Source organism: Lynx canadensis, chromosome A2, assembly GCF_007474595.2.
Source record: "Lynx canadensis isolate LIC74 chromosome A2, mLynCan4.pri.v2, whole genome shotgun sequence".
Lineage (NCBI taxonomy): Eukaryota > Metazoa > Chordata > Mammalia > Carnivora > Felidae > Lynx > Lynx canadensis.
The window spans coordinates 25,228,846-25,243,668 of NC_044304.2; the positions used below are offsets into that span (position 1 = coordinate 25,228,846).

General features: G+C 36.4%; 1 protein-coding gene across 2 annotated transcripts in view; it reads left to right on the plus strand.

Annotated features, from left to right (window-relative positions):
* Positions 1–14,823, plus strand: part of APPL1 (adaptor protein, phosphotyrosine interacting with PH domain and leucine zipper 1) — a 56,285-nt gene that overhangs the window by 18,974 nt on the left and 22,488 nt on the right. For both annotated transcript variants that reach the window (XM_032592323.1, XM_030307065.2), the window contains exons 10-21: positions 497–655; positions 1,564–1,752; positions 4,166–4,208; positions 5,452–5,508; positions 8,007–8,098; positions 8,886–9,068; positions 10,776–10,828; positions 11,401–11,575; positions 12,109–12,145; positions 12,756–12,902; positions 13,482–13,532; positions 13,822–13,911. In XM_032592323.1, the coding sequence (XP_032448214.1) occupies positions 497–655; positions 1,564–1,752; positions 4,166–4,208; positions 5,452–5,508; positions 8,007–8,098; positions 8,886–9,068; positions 10,776–10,828; positions 11,401–11,575; positions 12,109–12,145; positions 12,756–12,902; positions 13,482–13,532; positions 13,822–13,911 (1,276 nt within the window). The remainder of the gene's footprint in view (positions 1–496; positions 656–1,563; positions 1,753–4,165; positions 4,209–5,451; positions 5,509–8,006; positions 8,099–8,885; positions 9,069–10,775; positions 10,829–11,400; positions 11,576–12,108; positions 12,146–12,755; positions 12,903–13,481; positions 13,533–13,821; positions 13,912–14,823) is intronic.

Below are 14,823 nucleotides of genomic sequence, written 5' to 3' on the forward strand. Positions count from 1 at the left end.
CTTATGGTATTTTATTGATTCTAAACTAGGTTTTATGTCTAAACATAACAAACATAATAGTAATTAACCACAAGTTAATTACCTTCACAGTTATCTGAATTGTGGGGGATGGGTGGGAATTGCTATGTACATCTTGCTTTTCAAGCCATGAAAGCTTAACGAAAGAAAGTCATTCTAGTCAGGTTCAAAAGTCTGAGCAGTGATGTGGTCAGTCTGAGATCTGCAGGGAGACGAAAATGATTGTTTTAAAGGCACAGGACAGAGCAGTTTGAAAATTCCTCCAAAGTTAGGTATTTAGTGTGGTAGTTTTTTAATTTAGTATTGTTGCCGTAATACCTAAGTTTCACTTAAAACATAAAGCTGTTTCATAATGTGTTCGTTTTATTTTAACTACCCACACCACTACTACTCTCTTTAAGAAAATATATACAAAACAAATGTTTAGGTAAACATGATTGGTAAACAGTTCTTTGTTGTGGTTTGTTTTCCGTGTTAGTGTTCGCAGGGAAATGGACAATGATGTAGAGACCATGCAGCAGACAATAGAGGATTTGGAAGTAGCCAGTGACCCCTTATATGTACCTGACCCAGATCCCACGAAATTTCCTGTTAATCGAAACTTAACCCGGAAAGCTGGATACCTTAATGCTAGGAAGTAAGAGAACTACAGTTATTTTCATATATTGTATATCATCTAGGGTAATATCAAGTGAACATAATATATAATTGATATCTGCTAAATTATTTTGATTTTACTAAAGGTTGAATCTTTTTAGTTAGTGGTATTAGTGTTTTTGTCAGTTTTTTGACGGGGGTATGTGAATAATTTTCAGAAGTAAAATTTTATTTAGGTATTTATTGAATAATTTAGAATTATTTTTATTTTTTTTAATTTTTTTTTTTTTACATTTATTTATTTTTGAGAGACAGAGAGAGACAGAGCACAAGTGGGGAAGGGCAGAGAGGGAAGGAGACAGAATCTGAAGCAGGCTCCAGTCTCTGAGCTGCCAGCACAGAGCCCGTTGCAGGGCTCGAACTCACAAACCGTGAGATCATGACCTGAGCCGAAGTTGGACGCTCAACCAACTGAGCCACTCAGGGTCCCCCAGAGTTATTTTAAAAGCAAAACCAGTTTGAGTTTAAATCTAGGATTATATGAAATATCATTAAATATCACTTTTATCATACTTTATATGTAATTATACCATCAGGTCAAATTTCAGTTTTTACCTAAAGGTAGGATAAAGACAGTTAACCTTAGTAACAAAATGAATTCTTTCGATTTTTTTTCTCTTGAAAGTTGAACTGTAGTTTATGGAACATTGTTATAACAGTTGCAATTTGATCATTTCTAGCCTTGTTTTGGAAATACACGCACACACGCAAAAGTGGGTTGGCATACATGAATTTATTTTAGAGACTGAAAAACTGCTGTTTGTATTTTCTAGGCACCTTGGTGCCTTTTTGCAAGCTGATTCTTTGTGATGTTTTATCTTGTGTCTGGCTTATGATGAGATTTCAGGTGTGTTGATACTGAAGAGTGAATGTACTTTCTTCATTTAGTAAAACAGGCTTGGTGTCATCTACCTGGGACAGACAGTTTTACTTCACGCAGGGTGGAAACTTAATGAGTCAGGCACGTGGGGATGTAGCAGGAGGCCTCGCCATGGACATAGACAACTGTTCGGTAATGGCTGTTGACTGTGAAGACAGGCGGTACTGTTTTCAGATCACTTCCTTTGATGGAAAAAAGTTAGTATTTTTTCCTACTATTAATAAAATCTGTAATCGTTTGAACTACTGAAATGCATGATAATTCCTTGCCATTCAGACATTTTATAGCTATTTTAGGCTTATTACATATTAAGATCATTTTCCTTTTAATCATGTAGAAATGATTTGAATTTTCCTTTCTGACTAGGTTAAATGACCTTGTCAAAACAAGGTCATATGGTAAAAACCCTTGATTTCATGTTAAGATACTGTTCACTGAAAATTCTGCATGGTATGGGGAAGGCAGCACAAGTTAGTGGAAAGAGCCCTAACCTTGGGGTCAGAAAGTTCAAATTTGAAATCTGCTACTTACCATGTGGTCTTAGACAAGTTATATAGCCTTTCTGAGCTCCATTTTTTTTTTTTTTTTTTTTTACATGTGAAATGAGGGTGGGGTGGTCATAATCCCTACTTTGTAAATTGTTATGAAGAATAGAAATCTAACATAATGTAATGTACCTAATGTGTAGTAAGTGCAAATACCAATGTCATTTTACTTATTTTTTATTAAATTTTTTTTTATGTTTATTTATTTTTGAGAGAGAGACAGAGTATGAGTGGGGGAAGGGCAGAGAAAGAGGGAGACACAGAATCTGAAGCAGGCTCCAGGCTCTGAGTTGTCAGCACAGAGCCCTACGCGGGGCTCAAACTCAGAAATCATGAGATAATGACCTGAGCCAAAGTTAGATGCTTAACCAACTGAGCTACCCAGGCACCCCACTAATGTCGTTGTTAAATGTTATGTATTTCTGATTAAGTTAATGATTTAGTCCATTAATGTTTATGTGCAATTTTTAAAACTTCTGTTACCTTTGCATTGAGAACCCATAGACTAGCTTTTAGAATAAATTTTTGAAAAACAGAAAAATGTAACAAAAGGAATATTGAAAAAAGCTATAATCTCACTAACTAGAAACAAGAATTAACTTTTTGGTCTGTTGCCTTACAGTTTTTACTCTAACTACATTTGTTTTTAAGTTTATTTATTTTGAGAGGGGGGAGGGGCAGAGAGAGAGAAACCCAGTCTCTGCGCTGAGTGCAGAGCCTGACATGAGGCTCCATCTCATAAACCATGAGATCGTGACCTGAGCCAAAGTCAAAGGAGTCAGACACTTAACCGATTGAGCCACCCAGGCGCCCCTCTAATACATTTTTTAAAAAATACTTGAGGAAATACTGTGTGTGTGTGTGTGTGTGTGTGTGGATCTACAGCTGCTTATTAAAAACATTTCACGGGGCGCCTGGGTGGCGCAGTCGGTTAAGCGTCCGACTTCAGCCAGGTCACGATCTCGCGGTCCGTGAGTTCGAGCCCCGCGTCGGGCTCTGGGCTGATGGCTCAGAGCCTGGAGCCTGTTTCCAATTCTGTGTCTCCCTCTCTCTCTGCCCCTCCCCCGTTCATGCTCTGTCTCTCTCTGTCCCAAAAATAAATAAACGTTGAAAAAAAAAATTAAAAAAAAAAAATAAAAAAAATAAAAAAAATAAAAAATAAAAACATTTCACAATGACTGCATTATAATCTATCTAAGGATGTAAACCATAATCTAAAATTTTTCCTAATGATGTTTAAATTATCTGTAGCTTTTTTCTACTTAATTAAAATACTGTTTTTTGATGTTTCTTACTATTCAGATGCAGCTTCTGAATTTTCATTCATTTTTTCTCTATGTTAAGATGCTGTGGTTCACTGTCTTTTATCAAATGGTGGTTTAATTTCATATTCCTTCTTTAAACATGTAATGAATGTCAGTTACTGTGTCATTTATCATGCTGGATATTGGGAGTCCCTGTGTTCATTTGTCAGAATTACCAAATTGTTAGTATGTTACTACAAGTACTTACTTTTTTGTTTTTTCATTTTATTGCTAATAATGCTTTACATGATTTCCCATTTCACATTCCTAGTGTGATTCAAAATTAGTAATTATTTTTTTCTCTAACTTAGTAACATTTATAGAAAAGCTAAACATCCCAATGTTAGTGACTAATATATTGAAAAATTTTACTTAACTATATTTATGGAGAAATAATAACTAAGTATAATTGGTGTTTTCTATTAGGATTACTGATTTATATTTGAAATATATAGGATATGTCAGAAAGTTGAAGTGCATCGTCTTATTTGCAGTGTTCTTTTGCTACAGGTTGTCTTCTGAAAAACAGCACCTGTTTCTTTTTTGGTTATGTTTTGGCACAGACAGCCAAAGTCAAAGTTGTTAAAATATGAGTACAGATGCCCCTGGTGGTCTCCTTTTCCTAAGATATTGATTGGTTGTGTGTTTTGGGTTTTTAAAGTTTTGATACTGATTGGTTTTATATATACTTTGAAAGATAAAACATTTTCTCAGATCAATTTTTTTTAAGTTAAGGGTCAAACTTCTTTCTTTTTTTTCAGATCTTCAATTTTGCAAGCAGAAAGTAAAAAAGACCACGAAGAGGTAAAATTTTATCTAGTTAATTTCTTCAGCAACCTCTCAAGATATCTCAGCAACTAAATATTAAGATAGAAATTTGGAAAATCCTAGTTAATTAAAAAATTTTTTAAAATAAAATCTATTGTCCCCAAGCAACATTCTTAAGTTTCACACACAATTTTAAAGCTAGACCTATAAGGGGAGACGTTAGAAATCGTTGCTGTCTGTCTTTTTAAAGGCACGACTTCAGAAATGACCTTGTGACTATTGCTTTCTGGCAAGTTAGTAGTATCATGAGGTGACAGTTTAATTTATTCTCTTCTCTCACCAACTTTCTGAGACCGTATTTGCTGCATTAAGAACATAGTGGCAACAGATGTAGCATGGCAGGAAGCAAGTAAAGCTTAAAATGAAAGACAGAAAAACAAAAATTTGGGAGTGTCTGTTCTTCCTCACGAGTCTTTTATTTTTGGCTCCATTTTTACTTCTAGTGCACCAAATATGGAAGGTAAGTTACCACCAAGAACTGACACTTCAAAAACTTTGTCTTGAGAAATACTCTTTGATGAAAGTATACTATACTTGATTTTGAGCCATTTTATCTGGTATTATAACTGTGTTGGTAGAAGACAAGGTTAGAAATTACATAGAGATCTATTTTTATTTACCTCTTATGCAAAAGAGTAGGCATTAAAACTTGCTTTTGGTTTGTGAGGAACACAGACCTGTGTCTGCTCTCTGCAGGGTTTACCACACAGAATATTAGTTTAATGAGGCTCATCATGGACTGAAATCCTCAAGAGTGAAGTGGAAAATGTGGAAGAGAGAGCATTTTCTATGTTAATTAGTTATAAATCTGAAGAAGGGAAGTATGTAAAATGCATTCGCTGGGAATATATTTAGCTCTTTACTTTTTTGCATTAGTGTTAATCATGATATCTGAATCCAGACTCTCTTATTTGGTGGAGATTATGAAGGGAAGTGATATAAAAAGACAAATACAGGCTACTAAATTATAACTTAACATTATTGCTATATTTTTATTCCCTTGTATGAAGTTAATTTGGGCTTTAAAAATAATAAATCTATTCACTGTTCTGTTACACACAGACTATACTTATGTATATAGGAGAATACTGTTTTTGTGAGAAAGATTGTGTGTTACATCTTATGAAACTTCTATTCAATGAGATATTGAACATTCTCGTTTAGAAGAGAAGCATTGTAGGAAAAAAGTCTTATTTTTCTTTTTCTTTTTCTCTTGCAGTGGATCTGTACAATAAATAACATATCCAAACAAATATATTTAAGTGAAAATCCAGAGGTAATGTTTTTATTTATGATATCCAGATCTGGCAAAATTGAATACTTCTGTGGATTACATGGCTTTTATTAATTATGTCTTAATCTCTCAAATTCTGTAATCTTGATTTGCCCTTGAATGGGTAGCTTTAACGTACCCATATATGAGCATCTGGTCTTCTTAGATAAATTATTTCAAATGTAATGGAAATCTGTCAGCTAACAAATATTTACTGGGTATCAATGCTGGATTTAGCCTTGGGCTGAGCACCATGGATAAGGATACAGATGAATAAGAATAAGCCAGGGCTCTGCCCTCCAGGGGCCTCTGTGTATGGGAATACAAAGGTAACATTTAAGTAACATTTCATATAAAATAGTATATAATTGAAAGTGTATAGTAATGACTAGAAGCTTAAGATTTGAAAATGTTAAGATCAAATATGGACTTTAATTTTAGAGAAAACTGTGGAGATGATACAGACTCCTGAGCTGGCTAAGATTTGTCCATATTTTGAGGATAAGAGAAGAAATTACAGACGTGAGAATAAAAACAAAAGCACAAAGGCAGAAACGGTGTGTTTCTGAAACCAGTAGTATAATCGGAGTTTCTTGTTGGAGAATAATTGAAAGCTGAAATGTGCATACAAATCACCTGGGGATCTTGTTAAAATACATATTATATCTAGGGTTCGGGTATTCAGCCTGAACTCTGTTTTGCCACATACACTTTGAGTAGCAAGGGTATCAAGCCAGATGAACTTCCATGTAGGTGCAATCCAGATATACAGGCAGAACCCAGAGAACTGTGGAAGGAAACAAGTGGGTCCATACTACAGTGTAGTTGGGAAAAGACTTGGTTTAGGACAGGAGCTGTGTGTCCTCTGCCAGTCTTGGTGGGCCCAGTTGTGCTGTGAACCTGGGGACGCCGCAAGGCTGTGCAGTACTGATAATTTGAGTTGAGGCAGAACAGGGCTGATTTCTTTAGGAAGCCCTCACTTTTTTAAGTCTTAAACTGTTGTTGGATAATAGTTGATTAGACAGGGGTGTCTGGGAACATGTAGGAGACCATTACAATAATTAAGGGATGAGCTGAGGGTCTGGACACCCTGGTAACTAAGAGAAGAGAGAAGAAATGATACATTGTAGAAACAGGTAAAAAGACATTGACTAGAGTAGTTACTAACTGACCAATATAAAGGATGAAGGAGATGAATTAAAGATGACTTGCAGGTTTTAAGTTCAAGTGAATGGAAGAACAATTTGAAGAGTTCTGTTTTTATCATAATGGCTTTGAAATGCCACCCAAGACACCTAGGACTTAGATTCCTGGGAACAAGTTTTGAATAAAGAAACAGTATCTCATGATCTCCAAAATATTAGTAACTTCTATTAGTTGTATAATAATTTTATGAGCCTAATCTGAGAAAATTAGTGCTAATTGTAGAGAAGCCTTTTGCTTGTAGTAATTAGATCTGTTGCCAGTCTAGCTTTTCCTTTCTGTTATGCTACTTGGGAGCAACAAAAAATTAAAATGGAAGTTGAATGATCTGTTAATACCTAGAGAATACGTGGTGAATACAGTGTTTGCATTTGAATAATTCAGGGTTATCTTACTTTCCCACAAGTTATCAGAACTCTGAATTTTAAGTAGTATTTTCCAGATTATCCAGAATTACTTTATCTGTGTTCAATGAGAGGAGAAATTCTGATCAACTTGTAGCATTGTCGTGATATTTTTGCTAACTATAAGACACAGAAATGCAGAAATGTTAAGTGACGACGGGGTTCCTGGGTGGCTCAGTCGGTTAAGCATTTGCCTTCCGCTCAGATCATGATCTCACGGTTCGTGGGTTCAAGCCCCACGTCGGGCTCTCTGTTGTCAGTGCAGAGTCTGCTTTGGATACTCTGTCCCCCTCTTTCTGCCTGAATAAGTAAACTTAAAAAATTTTTTTAAATGTTACATGATGTTTTTTCTAATGCAAATACTATTTTATGTAGCCAATGTTTGAAATATGAAGTTTAAAAATATTTCTTATAGGAAGCTTTCTTTCACATTTTGGTCCAAAAATGATAACTTCATCAGTTAATAAATATGTAGATGTTTCTGAGCGTAAATATATTTTGGAAGATCATGAAAACACTCAGCTGTATAGTTATAAAATTTTTTAATAGTTTTGATATTTTCTGCTTGTTTCCTACTCTTAAATTTATTTATTTAGCAAATGTGTTGAGTACCTATATACTAGATGCTGTATTAGGTCTAACAATACAAACCTTAGTCTAGAAAATCTGGTAGTTAAATATTTAAAGACCTAGGTCTGTAAGAAGTAAGAGGAAGCTTATTATGTTATAAAGTTAATTATGTGTCTTAATATTAAGATGGAATGTGGAACTACTTTAGTTACTCCAGTTTGCATTTTAAGTGTTACTCAAGAGCATTCTGACAATTCAGAGTTCTGTTCAAACTTTTGGTTTTCTTGCTTTACTAATTCTAGTCCTTTTTAAAAAACAAAATAGGAAATTGCTGCACGAGTAAATCAGTCAGCTTTGGAAGCGGTCACTCCTTCCCCATCTTTCCAGCAGAGGCATGAAAGTCTGCGCCCGGCAGGGTGAGTTACCAGACTTTTGGTTATTTAAAACTGTATGGGCTATTGGGGCGCGTGGGTGGCTCAGTCAGTTAGGTGTCCAACTCTTGGTTGGCTCAGATCATGATCTCACAGTTCATGAGATGAAGCCCCACACTGTGCTCTGTACTGACAGTGCACAGCCTGCTTGCGATTCTCTCTCTCCCTCTTTCTCTCTCTCTCTCTCTCTCTCTCTCTCTCTCCCCCTCCTCCCCTGCTCACCCGCTCGTTCTCTCTCTCAAAAATAAGTAAATAAACTTCAAAAAAAAAATGTCTTAAAACTATATGGGCTATTGAAAGTGTTAGCAAAACACTTTGATTTTAGTAGTGCTACTTACGTTAGTACGAGATATGCCCCCCAGACATAGAAAGTATATTTTCACATTGGTAAATTTACCAGCGAGAATGCTAAATAAAAAAGATTCCAAATTTTCCTAGTGTTTATCTCTAGAGTGAGGTCATTTATGTTTTTGAATTTAGTCATTGGAAAGAAAGAAGTCTGTTATTAAATAAGTAGCTGTGATTGTATTTATTGAAATTTGTTCTGTTCCTCTTACTGACATAAAATTGTATTTTCTGGGCACCTGGGTGGCTCAGTCAGTTAAGTGTCTGACTCTTGATCTCAGCTTGGGTTTTGATCCCAGAGTTGTGAGTTCGGGCCCGATGTTGGGCTCTGTTGGGTATGAAGCCTACTTAAAAAAAAAAAAGTTTGTATTTAATTTCCAAAAGAGAAAACTAAATGCAATGCCTTCTGGTTTTCTTCTGTGCTTAGACAATCTCGGCCACCGACAGCTCGAACCAGCAGCTCAGGATCCTTGGGATCTGAGTCCACAAATTTGGCTGCCCTCTCTCTAGATTCTCTTGTTGCCCCAGACACTCCAATACAGTTTGACATCATTTCTCCTGTGTGTGAAGATCAGCCTGGCCAGGCAAAAGCCTTTGGCCAGGGAGGCAGGTGGGTGATGGCATCATAGTGATACGGTTCTATGGTCTATAAGGTTTATGATTCCATTTTTACACAGTGTGTCTCACATATATATATCAGCTGTGTTGTACTTTCTTTAATTACCTAATTTTGGTAGTTGAGAAAGAATCATGTAGGTTTTTCTCTTTGTTTTCTGCCTCAAATAAGTGAAGGCAATTCAGTTTAAGAGAATTTTGAATTTTTTTTGAGATTACTTAATTTTGAATTATTTGCTTCTGGTATTTGCTCTTAAAATTGCAGAAGAAAGCTAACAGTCCATTCTTTAGGTCACGACAATATTTCAGAAATTCTTGAGGGGCACCTGGGTGGGCTCAATCGATTAAGTGCCTGACTTCAGCTAAGGTCATAGTCTTGTGGTTTGGGTCCCACGTTGGTCTCTCTGCTGTCAGCACAGAGCTTGCTTCAGATCCTCTGTCTCCCTCTCCCTCTGTGCCTCCCCCAACTCTCTCTCTCTCTCTTTCTCTCTCAAAAAATAAAAATAAACATTAAAAAAAAAAAGGAAAAATATCATCTTGAGTCAGAGTAAGAAATCTCCTGGGGCACCTGGGTGGCTCAGTTGGTTAAGTGTCCGACTTTGGCTCAGGTCATAGTCTCACAGTCCATGAGTTCGAGCCCTATGTAGGGCTCTATGCTGACAGCTCAGAGCCTGGAGCCTGTTTCAGATTCTGTGTCTCCCTCTCTCTCTGCCCCTCCCCCACTCATGCTCTGTCTCTCTCTCTCAAAAATAAAAATAAACATTAAAAAAGTCTCCAGGAAGGCACTAAATTCATGTTGTGAATCATTAATAAATCATCTTTTGTTTATATAATGAGAAATATCAAATTTGTTAAAAAAATTTGTTTTTGGCTCTGGGATGAAGGAAATGTGACTTAAGGCAAATTTATTTAAGTAGGTTGGACACCTCATACATTGATTTGGATATACATGGCTATGACCAAGAAAAAATTTCTGTTTGATCATAGAAATCTACTTAGGATTTGATAGAATAGGTCAGACATGTATTATGGAGATCAATTTCATGTTATCTTAATGCCAATGTTATTTAAAACAACTTAGCTCTCTGTTTGTTTATAAAACCTATTTTCAGTTGTACTTTTCTTCCTTCATTGTGGGTGTGCCAAGAACCAAACACCCTTAGGGGAGGTAGTTTCATCCCCACTTAGCTTTTCTTCTTGCATTCCATTACATATGCCTTCAGAAATACAGGTTTAAAATTTAAAAATGTTCAAGTTAGCATAGTTAACTTGCAACATGTAATAAAGGACCTAAAAAGAGGTTTTTAAAATCCCAGGAAATCCTTGGCATTTTTCTTAGGTAGCTAAAATTGAAGCTAAATCGGCTGTTCCTTTCCCCCTTTATTTGAATTCAAGGTTTTCACAACATGGTTTATTAGGATGTTGGGGTGTGTGTGTGTCTGTCTATAGTTCATCCACATCTTCTAGAATGCAGCAGCTTTGAGTTCAGCCTGCTAAGTGTGAAGGTAGAGGCCTTTGTCAGAGTAAGGTGGTCATCAGTAGTGTACCTTGACAGGATCAGGCATTTTAGAGCTTTATAAAAAAATGTGTGTACAAGTTTTTGTGACTCTTAGTTTTTAACTCCAGTTTCAATGATTGAGGTTTCTTCCATATGGCTCATGGTAACTGACCATTGGTTCATAATTTTTTAAAAACTTTTCAGGCGCACAAATCCATTTGGAGAATCTGGAGGAGGTACAAAATCTGAAACTGAAGGTAAAACAGATGTGCAGTATTCTTATATTTTAAAAATTCTCTGGTAAACTGTGTGAAGGATTTGTTTTTATTTATTCTGATGTATGCTGTTTTAATGGTACATTTACTTCATAGCTTTCTTTTTGCTCATAGTACACTCAAAGCAACAGAACTTAATCAGGCTTAAAGATTTCATTAAAATTCTAGAATATCATACTTCTGACCTCGTAGTCAAATTCTCAATGCAGAAGCTGTCCTTTAAGTTTTTCCTAGCAGTTCATGTTTTCTTCTGCTAACTGGAGCATGACTTTTTTTTCTTTTTGCAGTAACTATTTATTTTGATACATTTCAAGCTTACAGCAAAGGTATAAGAATAGTACAAGAACCACCTATTGTTGAAGCAGAACCTTTTGCTGTTTGAATTTGAGACCTTAATTTTCTTATAACATGAACACTGTAGTTAGGAGTAATTTGTAAATACTTCTACTAGGTTGTATTTTTTACTACAAAATCTAAAAGGTGACAGTGTGTTTTATTCTTAGGAAGAGATATGTGGAATTTAGAAATATATAATGTATCTTGTTCTTTTGTAGATTCTATTCTTCATCAGTTATTTATTGTCCGATTCCTTGGTTCCATGGAGGTGAAATCAGATGACAATCCAGATGTTGTTTATGAAACAATGCGGCAAATTTTAGCTGCCCGGGCCATCCATAACATCTTTCGTATGACAGAGTCACATTTATTAGTCACTTGTGATTGTTTAAAGTAAGTAATGACCTTCCCCTTAAAAAACTGTGCAAAAAATGGGGCGCCTGGGTGGCTCAGTCGGTTAAGCATCCGACTTCAGCTCAGGTCATGATCTCGCTGTTTGTGAGTTCAAGTTCTGCGTCGGGCTCTGTGCTGACAGCTCGGAGTCTGGAACCTGCTTTGGGTTCTGTGTCTCCCTCTTTCTCTGCCCCTCCCCTGCTTGTGCTCTGTCTCTCTCTGTCTCTCAAAAATGAATAAATGTCGGGGCGCCTGGGTGGCGCAGTCGGTTAAGCGTCCGACTTCAGCCAGGTCACGATCTTGCGGTCCATGAGTTCGAGCCCCGCGTCAGGCTCTGGGCTGATGGCTCAGAGCCTGGAGCCCGTTTCCGATTCTGTGTCTCCCTCTCTCTCTGCCCCTCCCCCGTTCATGCTCTGTCTCTCTCTGTCCCAAAAATAAATAAACATTGAAAAAAAAAAATTAAAAAAAAAAAAAAAAGTACGAAAAGTTTAATTTCAGCCTAATTAAAGTGTTTTCCAAAATTTTAATTATAGGTTAATTGATCCACAGACACAAGTTACAAGGCTCACGGTGAGTTTGGCATGTTTAAAGCTTTATTGGAAATCCCTCTGTGCACATACACATGTGTATCTTTATAATAATTCTGAACCTATATATTGAAATATGGTAGTAATTATGATTGGCTAAGTTATAATTAAGCTGATGGTGGACATCTTCCCCCATAAAGTTATAATTGAACATTCCATGCAACTTAAAGAATTGTGCAATCTGCTGTGATACTTAGGTTTTCTTAGGATATGATATATGCTGCCTGGTTAAGGATAAACACAGGAGGAATTAAAAGGTGAACATGATTGAGTTTATAGTTATCTAGGTTGAAATAGTTGCAAGTATATGCTCTTATTTAATCATTTAATAATATAGAGCATTTTTGTTATTCTATTATTGTAAAATGTGTAAATGACTAATAAATTCAGCATTCAACAACCTCTTATTCTGCCTGGTAATCCAAACCAAATATGACATTTTTGTTCTTGGATTGCCACGTTGTTAAAAAAAAAAAAAATTGGCTCTAATGATCTGTTTATGATATAACTTAGCAATTGAGTTTGTTATGTATAAGAGTGGGTTGTAAGTGTTTGAAAAATCTCATGTTTGCTTCTGATGTTTTCTTTGGCAGTTTCCATTACCCAGTGTAGTTTTGTATGCTACACACCAGGAAAATAAAAGGCTTTTTGGATTTGTTCTTCGGACATCAGGGGGCAGAAGTGAAAGTAATCTGTCATCAGTCTGCTACATATTTGAATCAAACAATGAGGGGGAAAAGGTATACATGGCCTTTCAAAATGTGTTTAGGTTGTGAAATATATATCATAGTCAAAGTTCTTAGTAAGATTTCTGGAAAAAACTCCCAAAGTTGGCCTACTTCAGCAGAGTTGTTTGACCAAAGCCCGTTGCTCTGAAGGTACCTGAGCCGATATGTTGGGCCTTCTGACTTACAGACCTGTGTCTTCCCTGGCCATTGAGGGCTAGTGCAGTCTTCTGGCCTCATTCCCTTACTCGGGGACTGCAGTATATTCCCGCAATCAGCCTTTTGCAGATGTCTTCAGCTTAGAACAGCATCAGCATCTGCTTAGTTCTCTGCAAACCTTAGCATCTCAGTAATGAATTTGAGATAACCGGAAGGTGGGTGTGTGAAAGAGGCGAGACGCAGCAGCGGAAACTCAGACTCTGAAGAAAATACACAGGTGCTTCGTTTGGGGACTGAAACATTCTTAAATCAGGTTTTGTCTGAAGCAGTGTGTTATAATGAGTTGTAAATCTAGTTGCACCAGCCATTTGGATACTTGAAATTATTACTTTGAATGAGAACTGGCTGAGTTTTTCCTATTTTTTCCCCTTTTAGATTTGTGATTCTGTTGGACTGGCAAAACAGATAGCTTTGCATGCAGAACTGGTAAGAATCTAAGATACTTATTAATTATCCAAGAATGTTATCTAAAGTAATATAAGATCTTTCATATTAGCAAGTAAATAAAATGATTTTGCTGTGCAACGTTATCAGTGGATACTATTGCTGATGCAGTATTTAGAATTTGGATAAATGACTAAGAATGTGTATTTTTAGTGTGCTTTCATGTAAATATAAAAATATGAAAAGGTTACAAAGGCCATATGAATTGAAAAGTCTAAAATTTAAAGTTGTTTCATATTTAATTCATTAGTTGTACTTATCTGTGTTTTAGGATCGTAGGGCATCGGAAAAACAAAAGGAAATAGAGAGGGTAAAAGAGAAACAACAGAAAGAACTCAGTAAACAAAAACAAATCGAAAAGGTATGTAGTCCTAGTATCTAGATCTTTTTTGATGTGATGTTTATGAAGTTTCCTTAATTCAGCACTGTGACTTTCAGGTTGGAATTTCCAAATGAAATTCTGTTTCTGCTTCCTCAGCCACTTCATAATCAGATGATTCATAGCGCAGCAGAAAAGGAAGACATCTGTCTTCTGATAGGATGTTTACGTTATAGTTACCGATGTGTCGTCGACTTGCTGTTTAGCAAACGTACCAGAACTTATATTTCCATATTCCAGCGAAGTTTGTTGCTATCAAAGCAGGTCTTTTGAGAGGCTGTGTGTATATAGACTTAACTGCCATTGCTGGAAGCTGTGTTGGCCTCCAGGAATGAACATATATTTATGTAAATATTTAATGTTACCAGCAGTGTCAAGTCATTGTCCATCCAACAGGATAATTTTAAGTTAGGCAAGTTTCAGAGCAAAAACTGGAAAATGCATTAGATGGTGATACATGAGAGTGTCAGACCCAGTTATGGGTGGTGGCAGTAGCAACAGAAAAGAGAAATTTGCGGGATACTTAATAAGCACAGATCAGCAGGAATTGGGAATTGATTGGACTTATGGACAAAGGAGAGGGACGTGACGATGACACTGAAGTTGAGGCTTCCTTGCTAGGTTAGGCTGAGGAGGGCAACGGCTGATTTAGCAAGGTAAGTTGGACAGAGAGGTGGAAGGGAAGGGCTGTGGAGTGATCCATTGTGAGCCTTTTGGTGTGGTATGTAGTGAAAGATAACGATGGTCTGAATGTTGTTAGCCATAGAAATGGAGAAGAGGGAAATGTTGGCTTTTACAGGATTTCTAAAATGGTGCCAAATTTCACTTTGGTGTTGCACTGGTTGTGTGTAGCCTTTGTTTTCAGTAAGTTGCCAGAATTTTGCATACATGTTC